General features: G+C 37.2%; 1 protein-coding gene across 1 annotated transcript in view; it reads left to right on the plus strand.

The window, feature by feature from the left end:
• The window catches only part of ATG10 (autophagy related 10), a 270,613-nt gene that overhangs the window by 175,688 nt on the left and 69,254 nt on the right, over positions 1 to 25,671 (plus strand). Inside the window, exons 4-5 of the mRNA XM_068981433.1 lie at positions 9,633 to 9,771; positions 24,102 to 24,199. Of these exons, the coding sequence (XP_068837534.1) occupies positions 9,633 to 9,771; positions 24,102 to 24,199 (237 nt within the window). The remainder of the gene's footprint in view (positions 1 to 9,632; positions 9,772 to 24,101; positions 24,200 to 25,671) is intronic.

Below are 25,671 nucleotides of genomic sequence, written 5' to 3' on the forward strand. Positions count from 1 at the left end.
TCCTCTGTCGTCCCCTTCTCCTCCTGCCCCAGTCCCTCCTAGCAGTCAGCTCTTTGCATGAGGTGGCCAAAGTACTGGAGTTTCAGCTTTAGCATCATTCCTTCCAAAGAAATCCCAGGGTTGATCTCCTTCAGAATGGACTGGTTGGATCTCCTTGCAGTCCAAGGGACTCTCGAGAGTCTTCTCCAACACCACAGTTCAAAAGCATCAGTTCTTCGGCGCTCAGCTTTCTTCACAGTCCAACTCTCATATCCATACATGACCACTGGAAAAACCATAGCCTTGACTAGATGGACCTTTGTTGGCAAAGTAATATCTCTGCTTTTGAATATACTATCTAGGTTGGTCATAACTTTTCTTCCAAGGAGTAAGCGTCTTTTAATTTCATGGCTGCAGTCACCATCTGCAGTGATTTTGGAGCCTAAAAAATGAAGTCTGACACTGTTTCCACTGTTTCCCCATCTATTTGCCATGATCTTCGTTTTCTGAATGTTGAGCTTTAAGCTTTAAGCCAACTTTTTCGCTCTCCTCTTTCACTTTGATCAGGAGGCTTTTAGCTCCTCTTCCCTTCCTGCCATACATTAGATGTCACTAAACATTATTACTGTTCCCTCCTGCCATGGAACCTGTGTTCTCTGCCAGGAATCTCACAGACAGCCTCCTCTGCAGTGCACCTCTCACTCAGCCTTTTTGCTAGCTGCCCAGCTCTGAGTTCAAGCTGTCTTCCTGTCTCCTGCACAGTCTTAAAGGAACCAGGGCCTTCGAAGCATAACACAACCAGCTGTAAACATCCAGAAAACTGCCAGATGTGCTTTGGCGGATTTCTGTGTCCTCCACCTCCTTCCTTGCCCTTGAGTGTGCCAGGCTGCGTCGGATTTAATCCCACACAGGAGACAGATTCTTTCTCTCAGTGGGAACCCACATTGGCCATGTGGATGCTAATTCACTCCCCTCTGATGGAGCTGGGAGAGCAGAGAATGGCACCTCTTTTTTTTCCAAAGGAGTAGTAATAATATTACTGGGCGGGGGGAAGGCGGGGGCACCTCACTGAGGTACTATCCTTGGAATCAGCTAGACTCTCCACTTTGTTGTTTCAGTGTCACCCCGGATGCTGTTGGACACTTGTCTGCCTGGTGGTGAACTCTCTCTTATGTACTGGATACAACATTTACAGTTGCTAAAAGAATGCCATTGCTTGCAGAGTTCTTGTGACAGTCATGCACTCAAAAGCCACAGAGATCATGAAAAAAAAGTCATTCTAGGAGTACAAATTGTGAAAAACCACCCCACTGTAAAATAATGAGCATGTGAGACAAACAGAAAAAGGAGGGAGGGGCTACTTGCTCAGAGTCCCACATAGGTTATTTTTATAGTAATTCATTTAAAATGTTTTAATAATTAAAACTCTTTCTTAAGGAATTGATTTTTCAATGATTGGTCCAAAGGCTTTGCCAGTCTTTATCACTTCTAAAAATATTAAAAGGATGTTGGTTCAGGAAAATCAAGAAAAGTTTGTAACATAGTCCATCTTTCCATTGTGATTAAATGGTTATATGTCCTCTTGTGGATGCAGCTAAAGACAGTCCTGAACCAGTCCTGTACCTTTGTCACTCTTTGGCTTCTTGGCTGTGATTCTGGCCCATAACTGCTAGGTTTGAATTAAGATCCTGACTGGTGGAAGATAAACAAATAGAATCTCATTTCCTCAAGGGACATTATGAATAAAGCTCATTACTTATGTTTGCTCAGTAATAGTAATAGAGATTTCTAGTGATAGAAAAAAAAGTTTTTCTTTTTTCCCTTCCATTACTTTTCCCTGTAGGCTAAATAAAGATATGGATCTCATTTCCTAAGCCCAGTACTCTATTTGGGTTTGCTTTAAATAAAACATCTATGAAGTGTCTTCAGCATGATCACTATTTAATGAGATTTAGTTGTAAAGCTTAATTCATATCAGATTTTCTAAATGAGAGATCACTGTCAACTTATTGTTAATTGAATTCAATAAAATCAAGGTTTCTATAATTAATGTGAACCACTTAATCTTTTAGCTCCTTGAATGAATGTGATTTTCTAAATACAGGTATCTTCTCATTTAATGAAATAGCAACATTGTGAGGAAAATAAATGTACATGTGACTCCTTTTTCTGTTAACTCAATATCAAATTAAATATACCCCAATCCTCTTTAAAATATAACAAAAGAAAAGTAGAAAATATTAGCAAACATACTCAAAATATTAACTCTGGGAAAATATCAACTCTGGGAGTTGATGATGGACAGGGAGGCCTGGTATGCTGCAGTCTGCGGGGTTGCAAAGAGTCGGACACGACTGAGCGACTGAACTGAACTGAATCCAATGACATCTAGAACATCAGTCTAAATTGAATATATAACAGTTAAAAAGTGGCATTCTTCAGTACAAAGAGCAGTTATTTCAGGGTCAGTAGATATGGGTCATTGGCCTGCCTCTGCCTCTAATTATCTAGGGACATTGGGTAAACCATCAGTCATTTGGAGGCTTCTTGTTTGGATCAGCAAGGTGAGTGTTGTGCCAGATGGAATGATTGAAGTTCCTTTCCCTATGATTCTGTACACTGTGATTCTGTGTGTTCTCTGATTCTGTACACTGTAACATAGTAGCAGAAACTATTGCTCCCTTAAAATGTTTTTTTTTTTGAGAATTAAAAATATTCAAAAAAGTAGACTAAAAGGTATAAATAACACCTGTGGACCCATCAATCAACCCCAATAATCATCACTCCATGACCAACCATGCCCCTTCCACATCTACATCCTCTGACACGCCTCCTGTGTAATTGTAAGGCCAGTTCCAGACATCAGCCTCTCTTTATCAACATAATCCCTCTGCCATCTGTACTGTTAGCTCTAAGGTCTTAGATATTGTATTTTGTCTTTAACGAATCTCAAACTGTCTTGCTATTTTTTTCCTTTTTAGTTTTTCATTGAAATTGTAAGATACAGATTCATAGGCAGTAGTAAAAAATAATCAGAAATTTCCCATGTACCCTTAACCTAGTTTACCCCAGTGGCAACATCTTGCAAAATTGTAGTATAATATCACAACCAGGGTACCAGCATCAATACAATCCACTGATTTATTCGGATTGTCCCGTTTTACTTATGCCGATCTGTGTGTGTGTGGATGGGTGTGTATGGAGGTGTGGTGTGTGTGTTTGTGTATGCAACTTTATCGTGCATGTAGGTTCACCTGTCCATCACGATAATCGATACAGAACAAGTCTCTCATCACAAGGTCTCTTCATGCTGCCCTTTTGTAAACATAGCCACCTCCTTCTGCCCACTCCCCTCAAGACTAATCCTTTCTTTGTTCTTCATTTCTAAAATTTTGTCATGTCAAAAATGTTATATAAATGGAATCATACCGTCTGTAATCTTTTTGGATTGGCTTTTATCACTTCGTAATTCCTGAGAGATTCACTCAAGTGGTTGTGTGTATCAGCAATTTGTTCTTTTCATTGCTGAGCAGTATAGGATGATATGCCACAATTTGTTTAACTACGACCTGCTGAGGGACGTCTGAACTGTCTCAAGTTTTTGGCTATTCTGAATAGAACTACTATGAATATTCGTGTGCATGTTTTTCATTTCTCTGGGATGAATGCCCAAGAGTGTAATTGGTGGATTGTATGGTAATTAGACTTTTAGTTTTAGAAGAAACTGCCATATGGTTTTCCAGAGAGGCTGTACCATTTTATATACTCCAAGCAGCAATGTATGAATGATCTAGTTTCTCTGCATCTTCACCAACATTTGAAGATGTCACTGCTTGTTATTTTATCTATTTTGATAGATGTGTAGTGATATCTTACTGTAGTTTTAATTTGTATTTCCCTGATGGATAATGATATTGAGCATCTTTTTATATGCCTGTTTACCATTTGTGTATCAACTTTGGTGATCTTCTGCATTTTTAGTCCTCCATTTACTTCTTTTCTGACTTTAGTGTCAAGGTAAGCTTGCTGGTGAATCACCTGTGATGTTTGTTATACTTATATAGGAGGGAACAGAGCTGCTACAGATGAAGAATTGCTTACCAGGGTTGTCATCTCTGTGTTAGAGTCTCTAGGAATACAAAGATGAATGAGACAAGAACCTTGGTCTTAAAGTTTTAAAACCATCTGGCACTTTGCGAGAGGGAAACAGAAAATATGTAGAAGTCTGAGATTTCCAAATTGCACGATTTCATGAGATGATATTTGCATGGGCATCATAAAGGTGACCACGAATGGATGGAAAGATCCTAGCAGAAACAGGCCAAGAGTTCAGTTCATTTCCTATGAGTTAAGGATGTGAAAACTTCGTTGCCGATAGATGGCTGCCCAGAACAAGGTGCTGGGTGAGAGCAGCGCTCCCAGTTGGAAGACAGGCACTCAGCTGCCAGTGGGATAGTGGCTGGAGTGAAACTTATAATTGGCTCTTTAGGAAGCTTTTTCTACCCCCTCTCTCTTATTTCTTCAGCCTCCAAACTGTTCCAGAGAATCTGAATCTATGTCTAATTGAGCACCAGCTACAAGCACCTGGTGTCAACACCAACACATACATGAGTGCTTAATTTCAGTTTGGGTAGAGGACAGTCCAGTAAACAAGACTGGGAGCTGACTATGGCTCAGATCATGAACTCCTTATTGCCAAATTCAGACTTAAATTGAAGAAAGTAGGGAAAATCAATAGATCATTCAGGTATGACCTAAATCAAATCCTTTATGATTATATAGTGCAAGTGAGAAATAGATTCAAGGCATTAGATTTGATAGACAGGGTGCCTGAAGAACTATGGATGGAGGTTCATGACATTGTACAGGAGGCAGGGATCAAGACCATCCCCAGGAAAAAGAAATGTAAAAAGGCAAAATGCCTGTCTGAGGAGGCCTTACAAATAGCTGTGAAAAGAAAAAAAGTGAAAGATAAAGGAGAAAAGGAAGGATATACCCATTTGAATGCAGAGTTCCAAAGAATAATAGCAAGGAGAGATAAGAAAGCCTTCCTCAGTGATCAATGCAAAGAAATAGAGGAAAACAACAGAATCAGAAAGACTAGAGATCTCTTCAAGAAAAGCAGAGGTACCAAGGGAGCATTTCATGCAAAGATGGGCTCAATAAAGGACAGAAATGGTATGGACCTAACAGAAGCAGAAGATATTAAGAAGAGGTGGCAAGAATACACAGAAGAACTGTACAAAAATGATCTCCACGACCCAGATAACCACGATGGTGTGATCATTCACCTAGAGCCAGACATCCTGGAATGTGAAGTCAAGTGGGCCTTAGGAAGCATCACTACGAACAAAGCTAGTGGAGGTGATGGAATTCCAGCTGAGCTATTTCAGATCCTAAGAGATGATTCTGTGAAAGTGCTGCACTCAATATGCCAGCAAATTTGGAAAACTCAGCAGTGGCCACAGGACTGGAAAAGGTCAGTTTTCATTCCAATCCCAAAGAAAGGCAATGCCAAAGAATGCTCAAACTACCGAACTCTTCTCTCACAGCTACCAAAGTAATGCTCAAAATTCTCCAAGCCAGGCTTCAACAGTTCATGAGCCCTGAAGTTCCAGATGTTCAAGGTGGATTTAGAAAAGGCAGAGGAACCAGAGATCAAATTGCCAACACTGAATCACTGAAAAAGCAAGAGAGTTCCAGAAAAACGTGTATTTCTGCTTTATTGACTATGCCAAAACCTTTGACTATGTTGATCACAACAAACTGTGGAACATTCTTAAAGAGATGGGAATACCAGATCACCTGACCTGCCTCTTGTATGCAGGTCAGGAAGCAATAGTTAGAACTGGACATGGAACAAGAGACTGGTTCCAAATAGGAAAAGGAATACGTCAAGGCTGTGTATTGTCACCCTGATTATTTAACTTATATGCAGAGTATATCATGAGAAAAGCTGGGCTGGAAGAAGCACAAGCTGGAATCAAGATTGCTGGGAGAATTATCAATAACCTCACATTTGCAGATGACACCACCTTTATGGCAGAAACCAAAGAAGAACTAAAGAGCCTCTTGATGAAAGTGAAAGACGAAAGTGAAAAAGTTGGCTTAAAGCTCAACATTCAGAAAACTAAGATCATGGCATCCGGTCCCATCACTTCATGGCAAATAGATGGGGAAGCAATGGAAACAGTGACAGACTTTATTTCTGGGGCTCCCAAATCACTGCAGATAGTGACTGCAGCTGTGAAATTAAAAGATGCTTGCTCCTTGGAAGAAAAGTTATGACCAACCCAGATAGCATATTAAAAAGCAGAGACAGTACTTTGCCAACACATGTCCATCTAGTCAAAGGTATGGTTTTTCCAGTAGTCATGTATGGATGTGAGAGTTGGACTATAAAGAAAGCTGAGCACTGAAGAATTGATGCTTTTGAACTGTGGTGTTGGAGAAGACTCTTGAGAGTCCCTTTTATTGCAAGGAGATCCTACCAGTCCATCCTAAAGGAGATCAGTCCTGAATATTCATTGGAAGGACTGATGTTGAAGCTGAAACTCCAGTACTTTGGCTACCTGATGCAAAGAACTGACTCATTGGAAAAAACTCTGATGCTGGGAAAAATTGAGGGCAGAAGGAGAAGGGGATGACAGAGGATGAGATGGTTGGATGGCATCACCGACTCGATGGACATGAGTTTGAGTGAACTCTGGGAATTGGTGATGGACAGGGAGGCCTAGCATGCTGCAGTCCATGGGGTCACAGAGTCGGATATGACTGAATTGAACTGAACTGAACTGAAAGGACAGTCTTGCCAGGAATTTTATGCTCCCTAGCAATACTGAGTCTTGGTCAACCTATATCTGCAGTTTTATGCAGAAGTCATTAATGACCCAACTCAGTATTTACTTACAAACTGGACAATGATGGTCTAAGAAGAGAAATAGCTCAATAGAGAAGAATAGAGAATAAAGACACACATACACACAAATCTAATTTATGGTAAAAGTGTATTAAAATCAATGGGAGGAAGATGGATTATTGGAAATCATCTGGGAAAAAATTCTTCACACCTTACAGAAAAACAAAATTTGTATGGTTTAGTGATTAAACACGTCAGTTTAAAAACATGTGTACGTGAGAGAGAGAGACATAGTGTGTAAAATAAACAAGTTTAACATTTGTATAATTTTTAAGGATGAGATGGGACATAGCACAAATCCGTCTAATGAAGACAGATTACTTAGAAGCTGCAAATAGAAAATGTACAGCTTTGACTACATGAAAGTAAATTATACATACAAGGAACAAAGTTAAAAGAAAACTGAGTGAAAGCATTTTATGCACATACGTATCAGACATAATATTTGCACACTTGTGTATTTCTGCAGCACAGAGGTATATATATTTCTGGTAATATGTTATTTCTAATATACAAAGGGTTTATATAATTCAGTAAGAACAATGGAAATCAAATATCTGAAAAATAGGAAAGGGATAAGAACAGGTACATCACAGAAGAATACAAATTACTCATAAATACATGAGTAGATGTTCACTTTCATTAGTAATCAAGAAACTAGAAACTAAAACAAAAAACTGATATTTAAAAATTCATCAAATAGGCAAAAACCAAAAATAAATAATCAACAGGATTTATAGGAATTGGGAAAAGACATTCTTTTACATTTTTGCTGGGAATATAGATTGATACATCCTTTTTCTGAGGACAAATTGACAGTATCTGTTGAAATTTAAGATGCATGTACCCTCTCATACATTTATGTTACCTTTAGGAATCTGCACCATAGAAAAATAGAGGTGTATAAAAATATATGTGCTAAGATATTCACTGCAGCATTAGTTGTAGTAGCAGAAAATTATAATTGAGCTAAAATATCTAGCAGTATGGAAATGTTTAAAAAAGCAAAAAACTATGGTCATATAATGCGATATAAAAGAAGCAGCAAAATCTACAGCACTGACATGGCAGCACGTGGACATATGTTCATGAGTGAACAAATCAAGGAACACGCATATATACCATGATTTAATTGGGGATGCAAAGGTGGGGTATAGGTGGATGTAGTATGTGTGTATATGTGTTTGCACATCAAAAAATAAAAACAGTCTGGAAAAATACACAATGACTTTCTGAAAATAATTACAAATCTGAGATACTAAAGTGCTGGGATGAGGGGAATTTCAATTCTTTGCTAATGTACTTGTGCAATGTTTGCAGTTATTTTTAGCTATAATGATTTTATAATGTTAAGAAAGAATAAAAAAGAAAGAAAAGAAATTATAAATGCTAAACAAGTCAATCTTTGAGCAAAAAGAATGAATTTTGGCTGAAAGAATTGCTTTAAAAGAAGATGTATTCATCTTTACCTAATGAAATTTAAATAAACAAACAGGAAAAACCTCTTTCTTGCTACTGTATTAATTTTCTGTATCTGGAATATTTATTTCAGTGGTTTCTTTTCAGTTACTTAATTCATTGTGTTTAATTGATAGTGTTTACTAGAGTTTAGTGAAAAACTATTTTGTAAATATCTTCAGTTGTGATTTATCTAGTGTAATATCTCCCCCAGTGAATTGACTGTGAGTAGGGAATTAGTAAAGCAGATAAGAGATCTGGAGAGTAGTCTCTGGCTTTACTTATCTCCACAGGAAACCTTATTTCATGTTGATAAAGTTTGAAATCTTTCCTGTTGCTCTTTTCAATTGTTCATTGTTGTTACCATTTTAATGAAAGGTAGAAATGAGTCAAACCAACCTGCTTCTTCTGTTCTACTAAAAATTAATGTCAAAGAAAATTCTTCAGCCCATTAAATAAGTGAATGTGGATGGAATCAGATTCTGACTCAACATGTCCAATTAATTGCTTCCAAACGTTAAGATACATTATCAACAAACCCTACACATAATAATAATAAAAAAATCAATTTGTAGAGAATGATTAGGTGAGAAGTGAACTAGCTAGAACCATCTTTGCTTACAAAACCCTGTTTATGTTGACATTGATATTTGCCATCTACTCTATTATAAATCAAGATTTTTTGTAGAAATGTACCAAAGATGGCACGATAACAAAGAAAACAGATTCATCTCAGGTTTTGAAATGTACCTAACAAACTCAATCTCTTGCAAAATAACTTTTTTATTCAAAATGGAACTGGGAATTATTCAGCACACAATGAATCATCTTTTGGCAAGTACAATAGAATCTTTAGGGACATTTCACAGTCTCTTGCTCAATTGTTAGGATGTTTTTAGCTTTCACAGGTAGGGAAGAAGGTAGCTTGTATAGCTATCATCTTGTTGCTAAAATTGTACAGTAAAGATTTTTCAGAGTTGCTGTTGCAATGGATCTTTTCACTTTTTTCCCCTCTTCCTGTTTCTTTACTCAGAGCTGCTTTGTCTCTCGAAAACAATCTGGAATTACTTAATGCTAATGTTTTCTGGTTTTACTATTTACCCAGGACTCAAATGTTAAACATTAATGTGGGAAACTCCCTTTTCCTTACCTCATAGTCCTATATTTATTTAACTGTTATTTTGCATGAAGAAAACCTCAGCTTTCTCTTTGTGTGTGTTAATGTGCTTCTTTTTATTGACAGCCACATTCTGTTTTTGTATTTGCTTTTTTTCAGGAGGCTGTAGATCCCCCCCTGGATGATTTTGAGGTAACCGAGACCACCACGGCAGCCGAAGTGATTAAATATGAGTATCATGTCTTATATTCCTGCAGCTACCAAGTGCCTGTGCTTTACTTTAGGGCAAGCTTTTTAGGTAAGACCATGTTGGAAGCTAAATGTAAATTCATAACATTTACATATAAGGCAGAAAGCAGATTTGGAAAATTATTCTTGAGAGAAAAAAAAAAGAGTTAAAAATAAGAAAACTGTGGGTGAGGTAAGGTTTTACCAGTAAATTTTCTCATGCTTTAGAAAGAATATCAAGACTTTAGAGTGAATGATATCATCTCAGCCCTAAGTCTGATCTGCAGATTCTTGGCCTCCTGCCCAGCGTTGACTAAGCCCCCGGCCCTTTTTCTTTTCTTTACTTTAAACAAGTAGGAACAACTTAAAGCTACAATGTTTATTTACTTCTAACTTTACAGTGAAAATTTCTTTCAATCTCAAATGATCCCATTAACTCAAAAGTCCCCATGCCTCCTTCCCCAACACTAATTATTATTTTAGGAACTGTTCATCAGTCCATTTAAGCTATGTTTAAAAATAGCACTAACATTTCCTTCGGCCATCTATACATCTCCAGTGCCTCAGCTTCCTGCAGTGTTACTCAACTCATCCCCCTTGCCAAGAAGGTGGAACACCCTGTCTCCTCTGAGGTCTTGGCTAATAAAGCTTATTTAATCAGCGGCCACATGAAGTCCTCACCCTGCAGCACAGCCAGGGCTCCCCACTTCATGTCCTCTGACTAAACCAGGTCAGCATTTTGAGGCCTCTCCACCCTGCGCTCAGAAGTCAAGAGGAACCACCTCCCCAGCCCACCCCAACCCCATTTCTCTTTTTCTCTCTGGACTTATCAGCAGCATTTTGCATTTTGAACAGCCTTCTAACCTTTTCTGGATAGCTAAGACATCTGAATTTAGCCAGTGATATTTTATTTTTAATTAAAAAGTAGCTTAAGCTGCTTTGAATGTGTATTTGGTAGATTTAATCACTTGCTGCCTTATATTGTTTAATGGTCTCTAATTTTGCAGTGTTGGCGGTTTAACAAGCACTTAGGATTTAAAACACAAGAACAAATTCTCATAGACTCCCTGGTGAGAAGATTTTAATCTGAGGTGCAGCTCCTAAGAACTGACAATTTGGGGTAAATTTTCAACATGGGACATGGGGAATTAAGGACACTGAGTTTACTAATTCACAAACTCTTGCTGCAGATTAATCCATATGATTATTATAGGCCTTTAAAATACTCACTTTATTGTGATTCTACTTGGTTTGGAGCCCAGAGGTTAAAGGAAGCTTCTTGTCAGTGAGCTGTGTTATACTGAAAAATAGAAGGGGTTACATTTATTTACTGGAGGGGAGAAAAATGTCCTTCTCGGTTTTCGTTTGCAAGGACTCTACCCAGTAGCTTCTGGATTCATGTCGAGGCTGCAGGTAAAGGAAACAGGATACCACTTCTTCAATACTGTACTTTCATGTAATTAGTATTCACCATAAGCAGTTAATCACCAGAGAAGAGCTCCCAGAGACAAAACAAGTTGTTTAGCTTGTCAGCGTTAGGGAATTGGAGGTGTTGAAACATGACTGCTTCTAGCTGGAAGTGGGTCTTGCTGAGGCTGGTGGATGAGCTCATATGTGTGCTTTGCTCTTATGTGCCAACAGCTCCCCTTACAGTACAGCACAGTAATTGTTCCTGCAAGTTCAATTATATTTTAATGAAATTTGTATACTTTCTAAGATCTTTTCTTCATGGTGGTTTTCTGTTTCTTAAAAAAAACACACAAAATAACTAGCCTTTTTTGATTCTATTTATATATTTTAAGATGCTCTCTGTTTATGCTTTTATAAAGGAAACACAAACAAGTCATTTACTTTGTGTAGAAGCATTTCTTATTCTCCACCCTCCCCATTCTGTGTTGTATAGAATTAGCGTTAGGAATTTTTAAATTCCAGAATTCACTTAGTGATTTTTCAGGTGCATTAGAATATCAGATTTAATATTTGCAAAGCATACTGAGTGTTTTCTTGTGGAGAAACATGAAAAATGGTTCTTTCCTTTATCAGAGTCTGATAATTTCTTTTCCTTTCTCTACCTAACTTAACCTAACAGGTGTTCTGAAAATGTATTATCCTTTACTCTGGAGTCATAATTTTTCCTTTTTTCCCCTCAGTCCATTCCCTGTTCATATGTTATGTGGTTACTCTGGCCTTTCATCTGTTAAACAAATCTCTGTTAGTGTGGTGAATTGAATTCCTAACATCTTCTTCTTATTCCAGGTCCAGATTTTTCTTTGTCTCATTCTAAGAGAATTCCGACCTAGAAACAGGATGGCTATAAAATTTCTTGCTCAGGGGTCTTTTTTTGTTATTGTTGCTTCAAAAATAGTTCACTCAGCCTTGTTTTTGACAGGTATTTAGAATTTTTTTTTTTTTTTTTTGCATTTGAGTCTTGGTAAAAATTAGTTTCTCTGCTTTGCTCTGAATTTTATTCTAGTACCTTTTTTTTTTTTTTAGGTAAAGCAAGTAGTAAGTAATTCCTATTTAAATTGATATTGCCTTTTCTTTTATCAACTAGCTTAGATGTAAGAGGAAATCTTTATTCTGTTTCTTAAAGTACAACTACATTGGACTGTGATCACCTCTTACTCCTTGATATGTCCAGCGTCTGCCAGGCCAACTATTGCCTAAGACTCAGCTAACATGCCATTTGTTGTTATCACCCCTGTGTCATATTATATCACATTATATCATTTATCACATGTTGCATGATATCAGAAAATTATTTGTTTACTTGTTCCCTATAAAATGATAATCTAGAAGGGAGGAGGTTAAGGTAAAAATAGAGAGAAAGGCAATTAATAGTGAGTACTTCAGCCTACAGAGTGATAAGCTTTACTCATAGATGTGTGTGGGTGTGTAATACTTATATGACATATATATTCTTTGTCTTACTCATTTTAATGCCCATAGTATTAACTGTGGCACAATGTCAGCAACTATTTATTGAATGAACCTAGAGGAGGAATTTCTAACCATTTCTGCATACAGTTCAAAGATGGAAACCTAGAAACCTTATGATGGTGTCTTATTTGAACTTTTCTGATGAGTTATGTGCTGCTACTGCTGCTAAGTCACTTCAGTCGTGTCCGACTCTGTGCAACCCCATAGACGGCAGCCCACCAGGCTCCCCCGTCCCTGGGATTCTCCAGGTAAGAACACTGGAGTGGGTTGCCATTTCTTTCTCCAATGCATGAAAGTGAAAAGTGAAAGTGAAGTCGCTCAGTCGTGTCCGACTCTTAGCAACCCCATGGACTGTGGCCCACCAGGCTCCTCCATCCATGGGATTTTCCAGGCAAGAGTGCTGGAGTGGGGTGCCATTGCCTTCTCCAGATGAGTTATATGGAAGGGAGTAATTCTTTTGTCTCCAGGAAACTCAGAACCCAAGCCATCTCTATATCTTTACTCTTTAGTTTGTTGCTTCCTAGAGACAGCAGGAATGGTTGGCTAAGGAAAGTGGAAAGTCCTGAGGACTCAAAGCTGAGCATTTCTGCTAGCTGGGGAGCTGTTCTGCTTCTGTAAACACATATTTGCGTTGGATCCCTGAAGGCATACAGCCAAGGTGGTGCAAAATTCTGTTTCTGGGCACCTCTCGTTTCTACTACTTGGGCTTATAGGAGCTCAGTTGCTGAGGGTTTGATTAATTTAAGAGAGAAAATGTCCTTCCCAGTGCTCTTTTTTCCCTATCCACTCTTGCCATTTTAGGTTTGGGAGAGGTGGTGGGGCACGCTTAATACCATTTGCTCCCCAGCAGTGGGTGAGAGGTCATTGCACTTCTCTCAGGCATTGATACTAATAAATAGCCTACCCTAAAATGGTGCTTTATTGACTATGAAGTCCATTCTCACAAAGCACTGATATCTTCAAGTGGCTGTTTTTCTCCTCCAACTATTTTTAAAGCACACTGTGTTAAAGAATTATTTGTATTGTGCAAAAGGCTTCTAAGTACTGTTCATCATTCCAACACCTTTTTATGTCCCAGTTTTCCCTTTGTGGGGGCTTGGCTTTGGTCAGAAGTTGATAGCAAGTGTTAGAAATGTGTTGTAAATCTTGCGCATATACATAATAGCTTTGGGCTTCACCAGACTCCTAAGCTTACCTAGTTTTCCCTTTCATTACAACTACAGACTTCTATATTTATTTCAGCTTGAATTCTGATTAATTTCTTCCCTGTCTCTCTTCTTTTCCTCTGTTTTCAATCTCTATTGAGAAGTAGACCAAGTGGTTCTTCTCATTTTCAGAATATTTATTTCTTTGGTGCTGACGTATGAGTTCTTCTTGGGAACCATTCTGACATGTTTCTTTAATTAGTTAGAAGGGCAGCTTTTGAATAGGGAAGGAAACATTTCTTCCATTCAGCAACTGAATGTCTGTTCTTTCTCAGGATCTGTTTTATTATTGGTCTAGGGAGTAAGAGTAGAGAATTAAAAATGTAACCCAGATATTTCATATAGAAAATTTATCCACTTGTTATATGCCTAAACTATGTTCAAATAGTCAAAGAATAATTCACTCTTGAAAACAGCATAACCAAACCAAGATAAAGGCCAGCTCAAAAGAATAATGAAAAGATTGGAATTAGAGCAGTGTTTACATCATCAGGGAGGAGGAAGAAGAGGTTTGTCCCTGGTGTGGAATGAGAGGGAGTCTTTGGACTATGTAGAAGAAAATAACAGGAAAACAGGAAAGATGAGGGTTGGAGGAAGCTGGAGAATAAAAATAAAATATCCATAGCTCTGATCAACAATTTTCAAGGAAACCGTACAGACTGGCTTTTCTGAAGAGGCTGGGAAAAGTACTAGGGAAAGGGAGGTGGATGAGTGCCAAGCTGTAGGGCTGGAAAGCATGGCCTGTTTGGGGAATAGTGAGAAGCTGGTTTGAGGAAAATCTCTACTTCGAACTGTGCAAGATGGTTGGAAAGATATGTTAAGGTCACATTATGGAAGAGATGATGGAATGGATTTGGAGGATATGAGAAAGAAATGAAGTGAGAAGTGAAATGAGAAGTGAAAGAGATTGAGCAAAAGTGAATGAGATCAAGGGAGGGATTTTGTAGAACAGAAACTATGACTGAGTAAAACAGAAAGAATTAACGAAGGATGAGAAGGAATTATGAAGAATGAAATTTTGGGAAAAGGAATTTTGACTTTTTTAGTGTTATTGTTGCAAATTTTTTTAAAGAAAAATTTAAATCATCTCTTAGAGAAAATGAACTGGAAAGAACATATTTTCAGGAAAAAAAATTACCATTCCAGTAGAGTGAGAATTAAGGCTGCTTGTTAAACAGAAAAGATAGGTAGATTCGAGAAATTAAGGCAAAAATGATTCCAGTTCATCACCATCATGAGCAGAAAGTAGAATATGACTTGGCAGATTTAGAGTCTTATTTGATTATAGCGAATTTTTAAGAATGTTCATAATTATGCAATGGAACATGACTTTTAGTGCATTAAAAAGAGATTCTAGGGGTTGAAATGAAATTTGAAGAGCAAACAATGAAAGTTATTTTTCTTAAATACAAATAAAAATAAATTATTTAATATTAATTTAAATTAATATAAATATATTCAAACTGAAAAGTTTAAATGACAGAGGGAATTTAATGAGGATTGTTTGTTGAACCAGGTAAATGTTTGAAACATTATGGGGATTTAAAGTATAAGTAGGATGCTGGGGTAAAACACATGATGGGAATAGAATCCCACTGAAAAATCAGGTCTGATTTTAAAACATATTAAAGAAAGGTGAAACAAAACTACAAGGACACCTAATTTACTAAAGGGTTTATTCTAACCTATGTTAGTGCTAAGCATCATGTACACAAAGTAACAGATTTTATGTGGATTCAGAGGCCTGGAAGAAGACATGAAAAGGCAGATAAATTTATTTTCTTACCTGTAAAAGGCTATACTTCAGCTTTCCTGAACAAATAAATGTGTTGTGTCCCATAATGTCTTCTGTCTACTTACTCTTGATAAGATAAGCCCTGTTTGAAACATCCATTAAAGTGTACATGAGTGCCTTCTGTGTGCACAGCATAAAAATTCATTAGTCTATTTAAAAAATATGCTGAGGAAAATGGCTGCCTAACTGGAAATAGTGTACTGGTTTTCTCCTCCTATAAAGTTAAAGCAGAGTTCTTCAAGTGCATACATTAGGTGCTCTGCTGAGAAGGTGGAGACTGTGTTCTCCATGGGAAGGAGATCAAGCTGGATGGGTTGTCAAGGTGCTGCTACCAGTGTGAACTGGTCCATTTTCTGGGGGGTTCTGAGATTTGAGAGAGCCAGGAGTCCAAAATGCTGAGTACTGGTATGCCAGAGCAAGAGGTTAAAATCAAAACCTCAGAACACTTTGGATAGGATTGAAAGTAGAGTGTTTTCTGCTTTAGAACCAACAGACCTAATATAGATATGCATCTGGTGATATGGTCTTCAGAGTTCTGATGAATAGTAATATCTCACAGTTGGCGTCTCGGGTATCTTGTAGACCCAGTGTTGCTTCCCTTGGGACGTTTTCTGAAAACAGTGATTCCTCAAGAAAGTCTTGTGTCCTCAAGAAAGTCTTGTGTGTACTTCTTCTAGGTTAAGTGTTTAACTTAATTTAAATGAGAGGTTATAATATCATCTGCATTAATGTAAGTTCTTAACATAGAATGTGAACAGTTGAGTTCAGTTCAGTGGCTCAGTCCTGACCAACTCTTTGCAACCCCATGAACTGCAGCACGCCAGGCCTCCCTGTCCATCACCAACTCCTGGAGGTCACTCAGACTCACGTCCATCAAGTCCGTGATGCCATCCAGCCATCTCATCCTCTGTCATCCCCTTCTCCTCCTGCCCCCAATCCCTCCCAGCATCAGAGTCTTTTCCAATGAGTCAACTCTTCACATGAGGTGGCCAAAGTACTGCAGTTTCAGCTTTAGCATCATTCCTTCCAAAGAAATCCCAGGGTTGATCTCCTTCAGAATGGAGTGGTTGGATCTCCTTGCAGTCCAAGGGACTCTTAAGAGTCTTCTCCAACACCACAGTTCACAAGCATCAATTCTTTGGCACTCAGCTTTCTTCACAGTCCAACTCTCACATCCATACCTGACTACTGGAAAAACCATAGCCTTGACTAGACAGACCTTTGTTGGCAAAGTAATGTCTCTGCTTTTGAATATGAACAGTTTAAGGTGACCCCAAATTATTCTTCTATTGTGCTGTTGGGCATATTCCTCATAAAAATGGATTGTAACATACATGAACTTTCTCATGTAACTGAAAGATGTCTTACATTCATTTTCCATGTGAAATTACTAGACAAATGTATGACATTTAGAACACTGGGGCTAAAAAATGATAAATATTAAGCAATACTTATATAAATCACTTATCTGGACTATATTAGTTAAGTATACTTAGCTGCAATTAACTGACCCTGACCGTGATAAGCAGAAAAAAATTTACTGGAAGGGTAAATCATAGAGTCAACTGAAGGCACAAGTAACAAGATGAGGGAATGTCTACCTCTCTTTGGTTTAGTGGTACAGAATGGGATTCTGCCTACTGCTTATTTTGGAATTTATCTCCCAAATAGGAACTATGTTTGGATGGTGAAAAATAAAATTTCCACTATATCTTCATCTACTTAATACTATAGATTTATATGAGAAGTATTTTATTGATGACTTTTTAATCATCAATCTTTATTCTTAGTAATAATTGTGGTAAATTGCTCTAGAAATAATGTTGAACATCCATCTATCCAAGCATTGGAAAATATTTATGGATAAGACAAGAAAATGTTTCTGGAATGCAGAGATGAATAAAGGAATCAGGGATGATTTATGCCCTCAAGGAGCTTACAGTCTACTGAGGGAAACAAGACAAATTTGAAATTTACTGTAACAAGTAGAATATGTTAATGGCCATAAGAGAGGTAAAAAGAAAATTTTCACCAGGCATAGAATAGGTTAGTGGTTGAAAGAAGCTGGATGGGAGGTGGGAGAAATGAGAACATGTTGGTTAAAGGTTAATACAGATTTTCAGATATAAGATGAATAAGTTCTGGGGATCTAATGAGGAGCATGATGACCATAGTTAACAATACTGTATTTTATACTTGAGAATTACTAAGAGAGTAGATTTGAAATGTTCTAACTACACACATACACACAAATTTTAAATATGTGAGAGGATGGATGTGTTAACTAACTTTATTGTGGTAACCATTTTCCAAAATATACATGTATGAAGTCATCATGTTACATATCTTAAACTTACACAATGCTATGTATCCATTATAGCCAATAAAGATGGGGAGAAAGTTGCCATCATGGCTCAGAGGGCAGAGATTATCTTGAGCTGGATGATCAGATGAAGCCCTGGCCGGAGTGATGTGGGAAAGGGCAAGCCTGCCCTATTAAAAAATCTAGGAAAGGCAAAATTCTAGATAGTCTTAGGTTAAGCAATGCTGGTAGTGACTACTAATGACAACAAAAACAATACCACAGCTAAAATATGTGTGTACCACTTTATAGTTTACAAAGAGCCCCTGGTACAGGACAAAGTGGAGGGTCTGGAGCTGCTTGGTTCTGATTCCTCACTCTGCTTCTTACTGTGTGATCTTGTGGGAGTTATTGAACTTTTTGTTTCCTTTTTTTTCACCATCTAGAAAAATTTGAGATAATAATACCTATTTTATAGAGTTTTGAGGTTTGTGAGCTAATATATAAAGTGGGGCTTGGCATGTAGTACCTTTCAGTAATGCCAGCTGAGTTCTGTATCTTAATCTTTACAATAGCAGTGTAATATAGGAGCTGCTATTACCCTGATGTGCAGACATGCAAACTGAGTGCTCAGAGAGGTTAGATGGTTTATTTATTCTAGAGTACATATAAAATTATGGAGTTAAGATTCAAACTCTTTAGCTCCCCACTCCCAACTTTACTGCACAAAGCAGCACCAAAATTTAAGTAACACTGAAGAGAAGTTGCCAAAATCTATAGTTTTTTGAATTTTCATTCAGATTTCTTGAGACTAATAAAGACTCAGAATGTAAAAAGTGGATGTAGGAATAAATAAAAATTACAGAATTAGCCAGCACAGTAGCTGATAAGAATGTACATGAACAATTAACACTCACTGAAGCAAAAATGAATTTTCTCCTTTGATGGAGCATCATCTCTGCCTTACTGTGGAGAATGACATGAATTTTTATAGCCTTCAAAGCCTTGTTGAAGACAATATATTGAATAATGACAAATTTCATTGTGAAAAATCCACCATTTCCATTTTATTTCTACTGACCACATTCAGAACATTTTTCCTAAATTTACTCTAAATAATTTATACTCTCTCTAATGTTCTTTTTGGAGTTATGAAATTTTAGTGAAAGCATGCACCACAGGATAAAGGTGACTTCAGCATGCTTGCACTAGAGTTAGGTAGTGATAGTGAAATATCTCATGATGTTATTTGATTCATGAAAATAATAGCCCTGAGAAATTTAATTTAGAAAGCTTCAGATTTTGAATAATATATAGATTACTTGACATGTAGGTTATTATTCAATGGAGAGATTTTAAATGAAAATATTAAATTAAACGCTACTGGCAGTTGCTAAAGATTGTACTTTTTAATTATTCTATTTTTCATCCAAAGTCTCTTCCTTTTTTATCATTGACATTTTAGGTTGCTGACAGAATATTCCTTTAGCTCAAATGTGTAATATCATTCTGGATGATAGAGGCACATAGTAGGCACTCAATAAACAATTGTTAAATAAATGACCTTAATTTACCATGCTTACTTTGTAGGTTGCTGCTGAAATTATTTTGGCTTCTACTTCAGTTTTTCAAGTATGCAAGGGATTTTACTGAGCTTCTCAGCTCAGTGTGATTAATGAGATTTCTAAGCATGTTGAAATTGGTGCTATCGAATATCTTGGGTCTGAAACTAGGGAGTTGTTGATTGAGTATGCTTATGTCTCCTCTGACTGAGGCCAGATAGAAAAAATAGGCCCTCTAAACAGGGCTTAAAGTTCTTGATTGAAGATAACTTCAACTGAACATGAAGGCACATAATAATGTGTTTCATGAGTTTAACCAAGTATTTGTTTATGTCCACATTTTAATTTTAAATTAAAGTTTTAGGTCTTCAGTTTTCATAAATAGGCAGATGGATCTAAAATCACAAAATTATTCATGTTTCTGCCATGTTTAAGGTCTATTTTTATGATGTGATTAAAAAAATGTATTTGATTATCTCATTTCAGTGATTTTGGTGGGATTTCTGAAGGCTCCATTTTGGTTGTAGAATAATTAGAGCCACAGTCATATTAGAAAATATTATTCATGTCAGTTGCATATGTCATGGCTTTGAAGATATTGCTAATCAGGTCAAATTTTTATTTTTGAGTAAAAGATCACCAAACTAATTTGTGTATGTCTTTGATCATGAAGGTGTGAGCTATGACTAGGAGAACTGATGATGAAGGCCTAGGGAAAAGAATCCACGTCATACTTCATTAAATCATTATTGTCAAATCTGTATGTGAGAGACACAGCCATATTATCAGACCTTCTATAGTGTAAATGGTCAGCAGAAACTGGAAAGATTGACATTCTTGTTAAAGCAGCTTGCACAAGCATTCATTTGATCATTGATACATGTACTTTAAAACATTTTTATAAACACATTGGAGAATGCAGTCACATTTATTCACTTTAAAAAACACCGTTTCCTTCACAGCAAGCAGGTAGCATTCTTATAACCATACGTAAAGGAGTATGATGCATCTTTTGATGTTTTGAACTTATTTTTTTATTCCTTATACTTGTCTGTTATTCTAAGTTGACCAGATCATTTTTTTTCTCCCAACTCTTTTTATTTCTAATTGGAGAATAATTGCTTTACAGTGTTGTGTTGGTTTGTACTGTATAACCACATGAATCAGCTCTAAATATACGTATATCCCTTCCCGTGGGAAGGGGACGAGATCATTTTTTAATTCCTGTATTTAAGGTGTTAAATTTTCTCTCTAAATTAGGTGTTGCCTGAAAACTTATGACACCCTCAAATTCTAGCATCAAATCTGGTGAAAATATTCTATAACATTTGTTTTGGGTCTCTCCACAATGTTGCTAGGCTGCTGATTTTTGCCTTTTGCATGAATGTTTCCAGCAGAATATGCAAGTTCTTGACAGTGGTAATTTCCAAACCATTAACCCCATCCTTAGATTGTTGGCTGAAATATTTTGAGATATAAAATTGAGATCATTACTGATTATCAGAATTTATTTTTCAATTTTAAAATTAAAACAAATTATTATGGGCAAAAAAGAAAGAAAGAAAAACCTTGTACTAGGGTGAAACAAGAAAGGTGTAGTTAGAGGCTGAAAAGTGAGAGTTTGTAATGCCTGTGATTGACTTTTTTTTCATGGTTTGCTGCTCCTTCCAAGTTATGATCGCTACAGGCAGCTCACAACACATAGCTATTAGCTACTTTCTCACTGTACTCTTCTAAGACTGTCTTATATAATATAATACAGTCAGAGGAGTGACAACCATCACCATTGTTGTATTCTATTGATTAGAAGCAAGTCACAGGTCCCACCTGCACTCAGGTGGAGTGATTAACAGATTTCAAACCCAGCATTCTTCTGTGGGTCTGCAAAGCCTTTCCCTGTTTCAGTGGAAATAAAGTTAAGGAAAGTATTCTCTCATTTATCATTTATTCAGTAAATATAAAACATTTGCAGTGTGTGAGTGAGACTTAGAACTGCACAGCAGCACTGCGGTGTTGAAAGGACAAAGGCAGTCTTTACCCTCAGAGACAGCATGGAATAGCAGGAAGAGCACAGAATTGTGAGTCCTGAGATTCCAGCCCTGGGGTAGTTATGAACTGGCTCCATAATTTTGGTAGATGTATATTTCCTGAGACCTTATATCTAAAATTAGTAATTATACCAGCTGTAACATTTTATTATTCTATGACTGATTCTTTTAACTTTGACATTTGAAAATTATTTTAAAAGCATGTCAGCTTTTAATAATTTGATTATTTGGTTTTCTATTTGACACTGACATACCTAAGATGCTGTTTCCCTAGCATCAGTACACATACACACACACACACACACACACACACACATGCATATTTTGAAGATGTGCAGGGCTTAAGATTAAAGTTTGGCCCTTCTCTGTAAATGTGTTCAGACAACAATATAACACAGATACAGAAGGCAGCTTGTTTTAAACTTGTAGCTAAACATGACATTCAAATGTTAATTGGATGAATAAATCTTGTTCATTTTACAGACATGGAAATGTCAATGGAATAAAACTATTTATCACAAGATAATGGTCTCCTGCTGCCAGATAAATGCCAAGATGAAGATACTTATTGAAAATGTATCAAAATATTCTATTGCTATTTATTGAAAATAAAGGTTGAGGAAAAGTTCAACTTTTCAGGTCAAACATGAGAAATGCTCTGTCTATGGTATTAGTATATTGCTGTCTTAAACACAATGTGCATGGTATAGAAACATGAGAAAACTCTTAAGAAATAATGGTCTATAAATGAATCTTTTAGCTCTAAGCTATGAGAATTACTGGAATGGTGCAATGGGGGCTAGGAGGAGATACCTAATATATACTGAATTGTTATGTGCCTGACACAGTCCTGGTGTGTTCACTGATGTAAGCCATTCACAAGGATAGAATTTGAGAAGGATTACTATCCTCGTTTTCAGGTAAAGTTAAAAGCAAAAGAGTAAATTAACTATACTTCAGTTAGAAAATAACTTGTAGTCACATAGAGAATTAAGTGCCAACACCAGGATTCAAACTCAGCATGGACTTCAGATCTCCTGCTCTTCCCCTACACCCCACATCTGTACTTATGCCTTTAAGTCTGAATGCAATACATTTTGATTTGGAGGGCTTTTGAGTAGATTATTTCTCCAAGTTGTATCATACCTAATGACCAAATACTTCTTTGGATCTAATAGGCTGATGAGTTTTCTTTAAATGATATTGTCTACTTGTTTAAAGAAAAGAGCACACCCCTAAGTCTTGAGGACTCGATTGACTCTAAATGAGCCAAGTAACACACTAAATTCTGAAGGTTCCCTGGTAGCTCAGATGGTAACGAATCAACGTACAATGCAGGAGATGGCGGTTCAATCCCTGGGTTGGGAAGACCCCCTGGAGAAGGATAGGTTACCCCACTCCAGTATTCTTGGGCTTCTCTGGTGGCTTGGTCTGTAAAGAATCTACCCACATTGTGGGAGACCTGAGTTCGATCCCTGAGTTGGGAAGATCCCCTGGAGGAGGGCATGGCAACCCACTCCAGTGTTCTGTCCTGGAGAATCCTCATGCACAGAGGAGCCTTGTGGGCTGCAGTCCATGGGGTCACAAAGAGTTGGACATGACTGAGCAACTAAGCACAACACGGCAATAAATTCTAATGTTAAGACCACCTTCTTTTCAGCGGTGTGATTTTATCGTAATTCCTTCTTTCCGCTTTCTTTTCTGAACCTAGATATCTATTTCTCCACTTTACTTGTGTCATACTGTTCTTCGTAAAATACATTATTTGGGTGATTATGAATATAGGTGAATAACTGAAGTTGCTTAATCCTTAAAGAAAAGGATTGTTCACTAAAGATTTTACTGATTTCTGCATGGCAAGTCCTTCTCAAGTCCCTCCACCCCTAACAGACAGTGGGTGTTAATATCTCCCTCCTCTGGACTTTCAGAGAACTGCAGTTTTCCTCTGGCTATGACCAATCTACCAATCAATACAAAATACTGATTTTAGTATCAATATTTACTGATATATACTTGTCCTAGTTTCCCTACTCGGGAAACACTCCTTACTAGGAGAAATTATGTGCTTTCCTTCTATTCCTCATGGTACCCAACAGAGTGGTTTGAACATTACAGACATTCAGTCAACAGGAGGGTGAAGGAAGCACATGGATGGTCTGATTTAAGGAATAAAGGAAGTATGAAGACTTCAGAGGTATCCATAGTACACCCTTGTGAATATGTGAGTCTGTCTACCTGGTCCTTTGCTGATGCTTCTATTTATCAGTTTTCTCTAAAACACATTTGGATCTTATTTATTTTGTAAAATTCCTACAGGCAATAAGTGAGCAGATAATTTTACTGCTCGATGGATGGAGAGAAGTTTGATTATTTAAATTTCCCTCTGGAAGAAAATAGTAATTCATACAGTACTCTTTTGATATATAAACAGTATGTATACTAAGTAAAGGTTTTTTAAAAAGTTATAATATTCTTTCAGTAGTTTTAGATAGACATTAAGCACCACCGTGTCCAATCAATTACTAACTGGCAGTCTTTACTTTCACAGATGGAAGACCTTTAGCTCTGAAGGACATCTGGGAAGGAGTTCATGAGTGCTATAAGATGAGATTGCTGCAGGGACCATGGGACACTATTACTCAACAGGTTAGAGAATGTTTTCATTTTTATATGTGATTCCTTCCCTCTGCACGTCTTTTCTTCTAGCTTTGTCTCTCTTCTTCTTTTTTTTTTTCTATTTCATTCCTCTACTTTCTTACAGATTTCAGTTCAAAGACACTTTCCTTTAAAACATCTTACCAGACCCAGGCTTGGTTTAGCTTCTCTGTATAAGCCCTCATAGCACCCTGTAATTTTCTTTCATAGTACATGTTAAAAATTTAAATTATGTATTTGGATTTTTTAAATTAATTTTTTCCATTATACTGTGTGTACTCTTGTGGCTAGACCTTTTTTTTTCTTCTCTCCATTGTATAACCAGCACCAGCGCAGTACTTATCATACAGTAGATTTTCAATAAAAATTTATTAAGTGAGAACAGAAACAAAGTTGGCATATACACCAAGAAATGGATGATTTAGTGTGTGTCACCTCTTACTGCTTCAGAGTTTTACTCATAGGTGCATTTGCAGGAAAAAAAAAATTACTTTTGATGAATAATACGTTTGCAATAGTGATTTTAAAAAGTTGCAAAAATAGATCTGCAAAAGTAGATATAAAAAGTATATTTGCAAAAGTAGAGAAAATAAGTTTGTTAATCATGTAAGTCATTATTACTGCCTTGCTAAAATCAGCAACTAATTATTTTAGAGATTTTCAAAAAATATTCATTACCTTGCAACCAATCATGGTCTCTTTTTTACTTATATCAAAAATCTTATTTTCTCCCAGCCTCTGTGAAGCTTAATCAAAGCTTCCTTTAAAAATGACTTTATCAGCCATTAGAATTTTTATGCCCTCTTATGTGTTTGATCATAATGACAGTTTACCTCCCAATCAACTTAAGAATCCTTAGCATCTCATATGTAGTTCTCTGACAATGATTGCAAATGACCATTTCTTAGGTTTTAATTGAGGAAAAAAACAAGTTTTAAATATATGAGAGTCACACACCACCACACCTCCCCCCGCCCCCTGCTCAAAATTAATCCTTTTTTTCTGTTCCTACCATCACCTTCCTGGTTTGCACCCTGTGCCTCACCTGGAACAACTAGTAAAACCTACCTTTGGTCTTCCGCTCCTTTCCTCCCTGCCCCTTCCCTTTAGTCGTGTTTTCCTAACCATGCAGCAAGCCTGCAGTAGCTGTCCAAGGGGCTATGGTGTGTGGTCTAAATGCCTTGCCTGGGTTCCAGGGCTGCCAATCCCTGGGTCCCGCTGGCCCTTGCCAGCTTATCTCCTCCTCCCCCACACTACACAGTCTCAGCTCCTGCCATACATGGCTGTTCACTTCCCCAAACCCATGCTATACAGCGTGTTCTTGGAATTCTTTCCAGTTTAATGCGTTCTCTTGTTGCCTTTGTTCTCTCTATATTTCCCCCTCCTTCTTTCACATGTCCGTTTCTCAGAAACCACTTCAGCTTACAAAAATGGTCCCTTTTAAATCCCAGTTCTGTAGACCA

Source organism: Capricornis sumatraensis, chromosome 9 (genome assembly GCF_032405125.1).
Source record: "Capricornis sumatraensis isolate serow.1 chromosome 9, serow.2, whole genome shotgun sequence".
In the NCBI taxonomy this organism is placed as follows: Eukaryota; Metazoa; Chordata; class Mammalia; order Artiodactyla; family Bovidae; genus Capricornis; species Capricornis sumatraensis.